General features: G+C 46.3%; 2 protein-coding genes across 2 annotated transcripts in view; both read left to right on the forward strand.

Moving 5' to 3' along the window:
• The window catches only part of mea1 (male-enhanced antigen 1), a 272,028-nt gene that overhangs the window by 3,506 nt on the left and 256,229 nt on the right, over window positions 1-12,293 (forward strand). The gene's annotated exons all lie outside the window — the stretch shown is intronic.
• LOC310997952 (LIM domain-binding protein 3-like) overlaps window positions 188-12,293 on the forward strand; it is a 34,959-nt gene continuing 22,853 nt past the window's right edge. Inside the window, 4 exon segments of the mRNA XM_083987805.1 lie at window positions 188-282; window positions 401-536; window positions 10,333-10,484; window positions 12,055-12,121. Of these exon segments, the coding sequence (XP_083843931.1) occupies window positions 441-536; window positions 10,333-10,484; window positions 12,055-12,121 (315 nt within the window). The 5' untranslated portion in view covers window positions 188-282; window positions 401-440.

The following is a 12,293-nucleotide window of genomic DNA, read 5'->3' on the forward strand; positions in this document are numbered from 1 at the left end:
CTTCACATACCAGGTTTCCCCTTTCACGCCATATAAGTCCAGCCCCCCTCCTCTCCCTGTAGACCCCCGCCCGGCCTCACCCCGCCCCCCCCCCCACCCCCTTCACCCCCCTCCTCACCCCCCCCTCACCCCTCCTCACCCCCCCACCGTGCCACAGTCCTATCTCTGTCTATTCTTAGGCTTCAGCTCGTCCGAGCAGCAGCAGCTCCTCTTCTCTCAGTCCTCAGTCCTCACTGCTGCTGGTCCTGGTCTTAGTCCTGGTCCTGGTCTTTGTTCTGGTTCGTGTGTTTGCCTCAGTGTTGGGGGGTTAGGGGTGGTTTAGGGGGGGTTTGGATGTCAGGTGTGTTGTCCACCTGTGTGTCTGTCTGACTGTGTGACGCTGTGTGTGTGTCCCCTCCAGTCCGTCTTGTCTCTGAGGACGTTTTTTCCCTTCGAGGACGATGAGCTCCTACACGGTGTCGCTGCCCGGCCCGGGGCCCTGGGGCTTCAGGCTGCAGGGGGGCAAGGACTTCAACATGCCCCTCACCATCTCCAGGGTGAGTCGGTCTCCACTTCCTGTTTTAATCTGTCTGATCCGTGACTGATATGTGAATCATAGAGAGTGATTGGCGGGGGGCGGGGCTATACGGACAGCGGTGGGGTGGGCGTGTCTTCTGTGTGTAGCTGTAATCGCTGGTGGTTATAGCAGTATCTGCATTTTATTCAATTACCAATCAAAAGTGTGGCATGTTCTCTTCAATCTGGTAGAATTTGATATTGTTACTGCTAACATGTCCAGAGTTATTGGACTTTTTATTTTGCTGTTTAGCCTGAAGCCAAGGCAACGTGCAGTATCTGCAAAGAGTAGGTACTGTACTAACTACATTCTCTACTTTACTCTATGATTCCATTGGAGTAAAACCAAGACAAAGTGCCGTATATCTTCATATCTTCAACAATTTATTCACCAAATTCAGCATTGTTTCAACAATTTATTCAGCTCATTCAGGTTCCAGCTTTCAGCATTCACCCATATTTCCTTCAGGAAATGCATTCTCTAGTTTACTCTATGATTCCATTGGAGTAAAACCAAGACCAAGTGATGTTACTGCAGCTAATACCAAGCCAAAGTTAAACTACAAACTACATTTAATCCAGTCCACCGTTATCTAATCTATTATAGACTTGGTAGTTGTTCATAATTTGATGCTTAAACCTGACAATGGAAAACACTAAAAGCTGTTTCTCTCAGTTTGGCATTTTTACAGATACTGCACGTTGCCTTTGTAGGGCAGCTGGGGAGTTGTGTGTGTGTGTGTGTGTGTTGGGAACCTCCGCTGAGTTTAAAGGCTGGAGGGTTGGAGATCTGATTCTGGACCAGTGGTTTTACTGAATTGTTTTAAATCCTCTTCACACTCCGATTGTAAACAATTAATTAGGCTACATAGAAACAGTCAGTCACCTGTGGGACAGACAATCCTGTCAAAGCACCGTCCAATCATGTTGAACGCCACGTTGAAGATGATTGGATCATGATGTGTCAATCTAATGTAGCTAGTACACCTCAGTCTGGTAGGTGGTGCTGTAGCTCAGAGCTGGACGCTGATTGGTTTATTATGGTGTCAGGTGTTTCCTCTCACCTGAATGAGCCGTGAGACGAAGCTGGAGGGAAGTCAGTGATGCGTGGCTCACATTGGGATCTCACTTTGGGTCGAAGTGTTTCCACACTACATTTATGAGCCTCCGCACCGTGAAATTCTTTGACCGGCGCAAGACAGACTCATGTTTTCATTCATCAAGAATTAAAGTCAGAGGTTGGAAGACGATCACATACCGTCGTAGTTCCCACCATAAACGGAGATTCGGCGGCGTTATTCTCATGACTCGCCACGAAACCGAAAGTAAAGAAACGCTGGTCGGCTCGCCCAGCATTTCCACCACCACTAATAATAACAAAATAACCATAGAGACAAAACCATAGATTTATCTAAAATGGACCATTAACAAGTGGTAACGGAGATTCATCCACATTAATATCAGACTTTTTTATTGTCGCAGAATTTTTCGTTCTGCCGATGGAGAAACTCCTCGTTGTCCCTTTAACCTGCACCACCGAGTTGATTACTGGAACAGAAGTATCCCAGAATGAATTTCACCTGAAACAGCAGCCACTGTTTTTATGTGTCGCTGAACCTGGTCTGTGTCTCACTGCAATGCATCATGGGAACGTTCAGAAACTCACTGAAACGTAACACACACAGACACAGGCTGCACTCTGCGTGGAGAACTTCTCTCCTCCACCTTTACCTGCTGATGATGATGTGATGAGAGTGTAAATGTTTGAGCTGAGAACCTGTGTTAGCTTTAATGGAAGGAGACGCTATGACAGTGAACAATGAAGGGACTTCAGATTCAGGCAACTACAGGTAGTTTCAGGTAGCTACAGGTATCTTCAGGTAGCCTCAAGTAGCTTCAGGTAGCGCCTCAAGGTAGCTTCAGATAGCCTCAAGTATCTTCAGGTAGCCTCAGGTAGCCTCAAGTAGCTTCAGGTATCTTCAGGTAGCCTCAGGTAGCTTCAGGTATCTTCAGGTAGCCTCAAGTAGCTTCAGGTATCTTCAGGTAGCCTCAAGTAGCTTCAGGTATCTTCAGGTAGCCTCAAGTAGCTTCAGGTATCTTCAGGTAGCCTCAAGTAGCTTCAGGTAGCGCCTCAAGGTAGCTTCAGATAGCCTCAAGTATCTTCAGGTAGCCTCAGATAGCCTCAAGTATCTTCAGGTATCTTCAGCATAGTGCGAAATACGGGGGGGTTTGGGGGGGTCGGACCCCCCCGATTAACCCCTTGAGACCCCCTGAAAGACTCAAAAGCAAAATGAGGGGGGTCTCAATCTTGTCAAAAAATAAATAATATATAGGCTAATATAATAATTTTATTGTGGTCAATTAAATGTGTTTAAGATCACCATGTCCAGTATTCATAATTCAAAACATTTATTCGTTTAACATTAAGCTGAACCGTGTCACCTGCGCATTATGCAAATTAGCCATGTGCGCCAGCCCAGCGCAAGAGTCGAGCCCACTCGCTATCAGAACAGAGGATCCCGTTCCTCTCCCACCCTCTGCCGAAGAAAGTGAAGTTGAGGCCGAGTGCTCTGAAGACGTAGCCGATGCCACTTCCCCTGCTGCTAGCACTGGTGATTGGCCGCTTTTTTTTTTTTCTTTTTCTTTTTTTTTCTTTTTTTTTTTTACACCTAAGCAGGTGGGGTAATGGAAATACCGGCAGGAAAATAACTTGAGGTAAGAGGCTAGCCTGCTTCAGCATACTATGGCCTGAACCCCCAGTGGTGTTGTTTGGCCAGGCGCCTGTTGTGAGCGATGTGTCTGTGCTTTTTCAATTTTCATGATGGCCCGAATGTGATTTGTGGATGTGTTCAATGCTGTGTTTAAACGTATTTGCTAGATGGATGATTAGATAAGGTTACATGATCGGTCATAGTTGCAGGCTGAGGATCTCGTGCACATAATTGCACGTCAGTCTCCGATCTCCAGATTTATCCTACAGTTGTTATTTGAGTGCACGAGTTTGGTGTCTTTCATTCATTTTAATTATTGTATTCTATTTATTGTCTATTCGTTTCTGCATCGCCCTGATCGCGCACCAGTCTCCTATACCTGGCATTTATTCATTGTTCAAGTGCGCCAGTGTGGTGCCAATTATTGTCTTTTATTTATTGAATTATCGTCTAGCCTATTTATTGTCAATTACTTTCTGCATTGTAATGCACAACTTTGCCTCTCCTTTTTAGGCTATAGGCTAATTTTTCTTGGTTTATTGTAATGTTATAGTCCTACTTTATAAAAAAGAAAAAAAAATAACGGTATTGTGCAACAATCGCGAGTTAGGGACCCCCCCGAATATTGATGGGTATTTCGCACACTGATCTTCAGGTAGCCTCAAGTAGCTTCAGGTATCTTCAGGTAGCCTCAAGTAGCTTCAGGTATCTTCAGGTAGCCTCAAGTAGCTTCAGGTAGCCTTGGGTAGCCTCAAGTAGCTTCAGGTATCTTCAGGCATCTTCAGTATCTTCAGGTATCTTCGGGTAGCCTCAAGTAGCCTCAAGTAGCTTCAGGTAGCCTCAAGTAGCTTCAGGTATCTTCGGGTAGCCTCAAGTAGCCTCAGATAGCTTCAGGTATTTTCAAGTAGCTTCAGGTAGCCTCAAGTAGCTTTGGGTAGCTTCAGGTAGCCTCAAGTAGCTTCAAGTAGTTTCAAGTAGCTTCAGGTAGCCCCAAGTAGCTTTGGGTAGCTTCAGGTAGCCTCAAGTAGCTTCAAGTAGTTTCAAGTAGCTTCAGGTAGCCCCAAGTAGCTTTGGGTAGCTTCAGGTAGCCTCAAGTAGCTTCAGGTAGCCTCAAGTAGCTTCAAGTAGCCTCAGGTAGCTTCAGGTATTTTCAAGTAGCTTCAGGTAGCTTCAAGTAGCTTCAGATAGCCTCAAGTAGCTTCAGGTAGCCTCAAGTAGCTTTGGGTAGCTTCAGGTAGCCTCAAGTAGCTTTGGGTAGCTTCAGGTAGCCTCAAGTAGCTTCAAGTAGTTTCAGGTAGCCTCAAGTAGCTTCAAGTAGCTTCAGGTAGCCTCAAGTAGCTTCAGGTAGCCTCAAGTAGCTTTGGGTAGCTTCAGGTAGCCTCAAGTAGCTTCAAGTAGTTTCAGGTAGCCTCAAGTAGCTTTGGGTAGCCTCAAGTAGCTTCAAGTAGTTTCAGGTAGCCTCAAGTAGCTTCAAGTAGCTTCAGGTAGCCTCAAGTAGCTTCAAGTAGCTTCAGGTAGCCTCAAGTAGCTTCAAGTAGCTTCAGGTAGCCTAAAGTAGCTTCTGGTAGCTTCAGGTCAAGAAGAAGTTCATGTTGTTCCATCATTCCACACCTGAGAGTATTGTCAGAATGACAGCCTGGTACGGTAATTTGTCCGTATAATTGAAAGCACAGATTGGCCGTCTGGTACAACATGAAAATAATGGGAGTTAAAGATCATTCGTCCCTTCAGTCCATTTATGAGCAGTCTATAATGAGACAGGCACAGAAAATAGTCTCTGACCCGTCTCACTTTCTTTATTCTGAGTTTCAGCTGCTGCTGTCCAGCAGGAGATACAGTGTCCCCTGGAACAGGCTAAACCCTTTCTAAACTCCTTCATTCCTATGTCTATTAGAACTGTCAATGCGGATATGTAGAGTATTGTAGTTTGGCATGTAGGCTACAGGAGGGCTGTGCAATATGTCACCACGTTATTTATCGTTCATTTATCTTATGGTCATGTTGAGGATGACTGATGGACTGTGTCATGTTCCTGATTGTGACATTTGTTTGAATGCTTGTGAATGGGGACAATAAAAGTGTATTAAATCAGATGAATGATGCTACAGGTAGCTTCAGGTATCTTCAAGTAGCCTCAAGTATCCTCAGGTATCCTCAGGTATCTTCAGGTATCTTCAAGTAGCTTCAAGTATCTTTAGGTAGCTTCAGGTAGCTTCAAGTAGCCTGCGGAAGCTTTAGGTAGTCTCAAGTAGCTTCAGGTATCTTCAAGTAGCTTCAGGTAACTACAGGTATCTTCAAGTAGCTTCAGGTAGCCTCAAGTAGCCTCAAGTATCTTCAGGTATCTTCAAGTAGTCTCAGGTAGCTTCGGGTAGCTTCAGGTAGCTTCAGGTAGCCTCAAGTAGCCTCAAGTATCTTCAAGTAGCTTCAGGTAGCCTCAAGTAGCCTCAAGTATCTTCAGGTATCTTCAAGTAGCTTCAGGTAGCTTCAGATAGCCTCAGGTATCTTCAGGTAGCTTCAGGTATCTTCAGGTAGCCTCAAGTATCCTCAGGTATCTTCAGGTATCTTCAGGTATCTTCAGGTAGCCTCAAGTAGCTTCAAGTAGCCTCAAGTATCTTCAAGTAGCTTCAGGTATCTTCAAGTAGCTTCTGGTATCTTCAAGTAGCCTCAAGTATCCTCAGGTATCTTCAGGTAGCTTCAGGTAGCTTCAGGTAGCCTCAAGTATCCTCAGGTAGCTTCAGGTATCTTCAGGTGTCTTCAGGTAGCCTCAAGTATCCTCAGGTATCTTCAGGTATCTTCAGGTGTCTTCAAACAGCCTCAAGTATCATCAGGTAGCTTCAGGTATCCTCAAGTAGCTTCAGGTAGCCTCAAGTAGCTTCAGGTAGCTTCAAATAGCTTCAGGTATCTTCAGGTAGCCTCAAGTAGCCTCAAGTAGCTTCAGGTAGCTTCAAATAGCTTCAAGTAGCTTCAGGTAGCCTCAGGTAGCTTCAGGTAGCTTCAAGTAGCTTCAGGTAGCCTCAGGTAGCTTCAGGTAGCTTCAAATAGCTTCAAGTAGCCTCAGGTAGCTTCAGATATCTTCAGGTAGCCTCAAGTAGCCTCAGGTAGCTTCAGGTATCTTCAAATAGCCTCAAGTATCCTCGGGTAGCTTCAGGTATCTTCAGGTAGTCTCAAGTAGCCTCAGGTAGCTTCAGGTATCTTCAGGTAGCTTCAAATAGCCTCAAGTATCATCAGGTAGCTTCAGGTATCTTCAGGTAGCCTCAAATAGCCTCAGGTATCTTCAGGTAGCCTCAAGTAGCCTCAGGTATCTTCAGGTAGCTTCAGGTATCTTCAGGTAACTACAGGTATCTTCAAATAGCTTCAAGTAGCTTCAGGTATCTTCAAGTATCCTCAGGTATCTTCAAGTATCCTCAGGTATCTTCAAGTAGCTTCAGGTATCTTCAAGTATCCTCAGGTATCTTCAAGTAGCTTCAGGTAGCTTCAAGTAGCTTCAGGTATCTTCAGGTAGCCTCAAGTAGCTTCAGGTAGCCTCAAGTAGCTTCAGGTAGCCTCAAGTAGCTTCAGGTATCTTCAGGTAGCCTCAAGTAGCTTCAGGTATCTTCAAATAGCTTCAGGTAGCCTCAAGTAGCTTCAGGTAGCTTCAAGTAGCTTCAGGTAGCTTCAAGTAGCTTCAGGTATCTTCAGGTAGCCTCAAGTATCCTCAGGTATCTTCAAGTAGCTTCAGGTATCTCCAGGTAGCCTCAAGTATCCTCAGGTATCTTCAAGTAGCCTCAAGTAGCTTCAGGTATCTTCAAATAGCTTCAAGTAGCTTCAAGTAGCTTCAAGTATCCTCAGGTATCTTCAGGTAGCTTCAGGTATCTTCAAGTAGCTTCAGGTAACTACAGGTATCTTCAAGTAGCTTCAAGTATCCTCAGGTATCTTCAGGTAACTACAGGTATCTTCAAGTAGCTTCAGGTATCTTCAAGTAGCTTCAAGTATCCTCAGGTATCTTCAGGTAACTACAGGTATCTTCAAGTAGCTTCAGGTATCTTCAAGTAGCCTCATGTATCCTCAGGTAGCTTCAGGTAGCTTCAAATAGCTTCAGGTATCTTCAGGTAACTACAGGTAACTACAGGTATCTTCAAGTAGCTTCAAGTAGCTTCAAGTAGCTTCAAATAGCTTCAGGTATCTTCAAGTATCCTCAGGTAGCTTCAGGTTGTCATGGAAACATACAGGCGTGTGCTGCTACTGGTTTGACTGACAGATAGAAACCTGAAGATATTTATTTTGACCATGTCAGGCCCACAGGAAGCTGCTCTACATGCCACGCTCTGATTGGACGGTCCAGTTGTAGCTGGACACTACATGCCGCGCTCTGATTGGACGGTCCAGTTTTAGCTGGACAGAACCGGATCATAGAGGGTCTGAGGTGAAGAGGTCCAGGTCCAGAACCAGAATCTGAAGTGACTGAGTTAATCAGCTTCTGCAGAGCGTTATCTGACTGTTCCCAGAATCCTTTGCACACAGAGTGACAGAGAGAAGCTGCAGCTGCTGACAGACAGGATGCTGTTTTTAGCCTCCGAAGGTCACACACACACACACACACACACACACACACACACACACACACACACACACACACACACACACACACACACACGCACGCGCACACACACACACACACACACACACACAGCTACTGTTACAGTGTGATAAAAGCAGGTTTACTGTACCGTTCTACAGCATGTGATGACATCACTTCCTGTGAGAGGCAGGTATCTGCAGAGAAACTCCTTCATTTCACCAAGATTTAGTTGTGATAGGCTAGTGCTATTCCCCTCTGAGTCCGGGGTTAGCTGTTATCAACATGGCGCGGCTTGTTGCTACCGCTAATGCTACGGTTGGTTTCTGTGTGTTTGTGACTTGTCAGAACAAAATGAGCAGCTGGATGAAGTTCAGCTTCCACAGGCTTCCTCTCCTCAACCTGGACTCACTAAAGCTCCGGCTAGTTGAGATAAAAATGGACCCGAATGCCGAAGCAGAATGATTATTATCAGAATGAGCCGCGCGGCGCTCAGAGATGACATCATCCAGGTCAGAGGTCAGCAGGTCAACCTACAGACCCCGGATGTTGATAACAGCTAACCCCGGACTCAGAGGGGAATAGCACTAGCCTATCAGAACTAAATATTGGTGAAATGAAGGAGTTTCTCTGCAGATAATGTGTTATTTAGAGGCTGCATTCTGCTGCCCTGTAGACTCCATTATACGGATATACGCGCCTCTCGGCTGGAGCTCATTTCATCACAACCACTTGGAATGACACCAAAGTTATCTGGGGGAGGAAATGATCGCATTTTATGATAGAAATAAGGTCCAGATTGTAAAAAAAAATAATGGCAATTACCCTTTAACCCAAAAAACCTGTTTAAACCCGCTAACCATCGGCTTCTGACCGCAGTGGGAAAGGGTCACCGACCTGGGTTTTAATCGGCTCGCAGTGGGAACATTACACCCAGGTCAACCCGCTAATTTAAGTGACGTCGTGGACTCGATCATCATGTCACAGCTCTGACCAGACAGAGAGATAACAGAGCTTCTCATGATCCGTGGGTAAGAGTCGAGTCCACGCGGGAGTAAAAATTAGGTTGTAATTCTGTCAGGTCATGATGTCATGATGTAGCTGCATGTTGACTTTAAGAGATAGTTCCCCCAAAATTCGAATGATAAAAAGCTCAGAGAAAATCACTTTGTTACTTTCCTTGATTTTAAACTGTGGCGGCTCTGCCTCTCGTCTTTCTGGCGCTCAGTGGACGTTCCACAGCGACTTCCCAGGACCGTGACGTCACGTGCTCACGGTCTCCAGCTAACAGCGTCAGCTAACGGCTAACAGCTGTCAGCTAACGGCTAACAGCGTCAGCTAACGGCTAACAGCTGTCAGCTAACGGCTAACAGCTGTTAGCTAACGGCTAACAGCGTCAGCTAACGGCTAACAGCTGTCAGCTGGTCTCCAGGGAAACGGGGTTTCTCTCCTCCATTAGACACATTCAGGGAAAATGTCAAAGCAAAGATAAGAAGCATCAGAGCTCAGTGTGACCTTTATTACTGTGTGTGTGTGTGTGTGTGTGTGTGTGTCTGTGTGTGTGTGTCTGTGTGTGTGTGTGTGTGTCTGTGTGTGTGTGTGTCTGTGTGTGTGTGTGTGTGTGTGTCTGTGTGTGTGTGTGTCTGTGTGTGTGTGTGTGTGTGTGTCTGTGTGTGTGTGTGTCTGTGTGTGTCTGTGTCTGTGTGTGTGTGTGTCTGTGTGTGTGTGTGTGTGTGTGTTAATCCTGCAGCTTCTCCTGTGTCTCTGTTATTCTCCACAGACGCACACACAGATTAAAGGATGAGTTCATTTTTACACTGATGTGTCAGCCCCCCCCCCCCCCCCCCCCCCCCTCCATCAGAGGTCAGAGGTCAGAGGTCAGGCTGCAGCCAGAATAGCTGGTGGGGGGGGGCAGTGTGTGTACAGCTGTCCTGGTTTAAAGGGACAACGAGGAGTTTCTCCGTCGACAGAACGAAAAATTCCGCGACAATAAAAAAGTATGATATTAATGTGGATGAATCTCCGTTACCACTTGTTAATGGTCCATTTTAGATAAATCTATGGTTTTGTCTCTATGGTTATTTTGTTATTATTAGTGGTGGTGGAAATGCTGGGCGAGCCGACCAGCGTTTCTTTACTTTCGGTTTCGTGGCGAGTCATGAGAATAACGCCGCCGAATCTCCGTTTATGGTGGGAACTACGACGGTATGTGATCGTCTTCCAACCTCTGACTTTAATTCTTGATGAATGAAAACATGAGTCTGTCTTGCACCGGTCAAAGAATTTCACGGTGCGGAGGCTCATAAATGTAGTGAAAACACTTCACTTTAACAAAACTCCTCATTGTCCCTTTAAAGGAGCAGTTCACTCAGTTTGGACTCTGAACTGGTTCTAGTCTGAACATCTGGCTCCATGTGAACAGCTGCTGACCAGTACATGTGTCTTCTTCTGTGTGTGTGTGTGTGTGTGTGTGTGTGTGTGTGTGTGTGTGTGTGTGTGTGTGTGTGTTAGATCACCCCCGGCAGCAAGGCGGCTCAGGGGAACCTGCTCCAGGGTGATGTCATCGTGGCCATCGACGGCGTCGGCACCGACGGGATGACGCACCTGGAGGCGCAGAACAAGATCAAGATGGCGAGCTACAGCCTGGCGCTCACCATGTCCAAGTGAGGAGGCGTGTGTGTTGCTACGGTGACGCTACGGTGGCGCTACGGTGGCCCCCGAGGCGCCGGCTGAGCTCTGAGCCTCCGGGCCACCGTAGCAGAACAGGAAGTAGCAGCGTCAGAGCTGAGTCTGTTTCACTGTTAACAAAGGCGGTCTATCCACCACTTTATTTTCCCATGATCCATTGCGTCACACCACAACGGAAGTCTGTTTTAGTAGCATTCTAGCGAGCGGCTAACTGGTAGCGTTAGCCACCGGTGTAGGTACCACATGTGGGGGCTCCGGGCTGCCAAAACCGTTTTGACTAAATCTGATGTTTGTTAAGTCTATAAAACTAATTATTGAACAAACATTACTATTTCTGTGTGCACGTTTTTGTCAGCTGTTAAAACCCTCCCGTTGTGGGACACGACATGAAACTACTCCGTGAGTTTTAAAATTAGGTGATGATTATAAATAAAGTCGTCACGGCCAATGTCTATCAACCAGTCTATGCTATCAACAATATAGTAACGGTGGAATGGAGTGTCATGGCAACACCCAGCGTCATTCTCCGGAAAGTGGTGGATAAACCCCGCCCCCCCATGAGCAGTCAGCTTCCTGTATGATGTCACTAGGCTTCTGCTCGGCCACGCCCCTTTAGGGAGACCAGAGGCAGCATAGAGTGTATTGACTCCAATGGGACAATTTAACGTGAACACAGATTATGGTCTGTCCTTTCTCCCCACAGTCACTGAAGTAAATGTTGGACTCATTTGTCACAAGCCACATCTCTTCTGAACAGTTTGACACCAAAATGACAACTTTCAGACGGACACATCAGGAGAAAATCCACTTTGTTCCAGACCTGTCTCTGTCTCTACGACGACACAGATCTCCTAGGCAACGTCAAACAAACGGCCACAAACTCCCGTGAAAATGATTTAAATTATTTTCATCATGCTAAATATGACTGTTAGTAGTGTAAATATTTAATGTTATCATAAGAAAATATAAATATCTCACTTTCATCTACCTACAGATTGTATAAATCCACACACACGTTCACAGACGAGGTGGTGACGGTTGGCCACGCCCATTTAGAGAGACAGGAAGTGAAACTGACGGTTGGCCACGCCCATTTAGAGAGACAGGAAGTGAAACTGACCGTTGGCCACGCCCATTTAGAGAGACAGGAAGTGAAACTGACGGTTGGCCACGCCCATTTAGAGAGACAGGAAGTGAAACTGACGGTTGGCCACGCCCATTTAGAGAGACAGGAAGTGAAACTGACCGTTGGCCACGCCCATTTAGAGAGACAGGAAGTGAAACTGACGGTTGGCCACGCCCATTTAGAGAGACAGGAAGTGAAACTGACCGTTGGCCACGCCCATTTAGAAAGACAGGAAGTGAAACTGATGGTTGGCCACGCCCATTTAGAGAGACAGGAAGTGAAACTGACGGTTGGCCACGCCCATTTAGAGAGACAGGAAGTGAAACTGTTTCTATCATGGAGGATCTTTCTGTATATTGAATATCTTTGCTGTGAACGGCAGCGGCCTCCTTCATCACCTGTTCGATTCCCTGCTGCAGGTCGAAGCGTCCGATGCCGCCGCCGAGGATGGACGCTGCTGCTTTCCCCATGATCCCTCACCAACAGGTACCAGAACCTACAATACCCAGAATGCACTGCTGCTGAGGCACACACACACACACACACACAGTGGACTGCTGCCCCCCAGTGGCCACAGGGAGAATGAACAGATTAAACTTGAAAAGTCAAACATGACTGTATCCAAGGGAATAATTCTTAATGATCAATCAATATGATG

The sequence above is a fragment of the Trachurus trachurus genome, assembly GCF_905171665.1.
Source record: "Trachurus trachurus genome assembly, chromosome: 15".
Classification (NCBI taxonomy): Eukaryota; Metazoa; Chordata; class Actinopteri; order Carangiformes; family Carangidae; genus Trachurus; species Trachurus trachurus.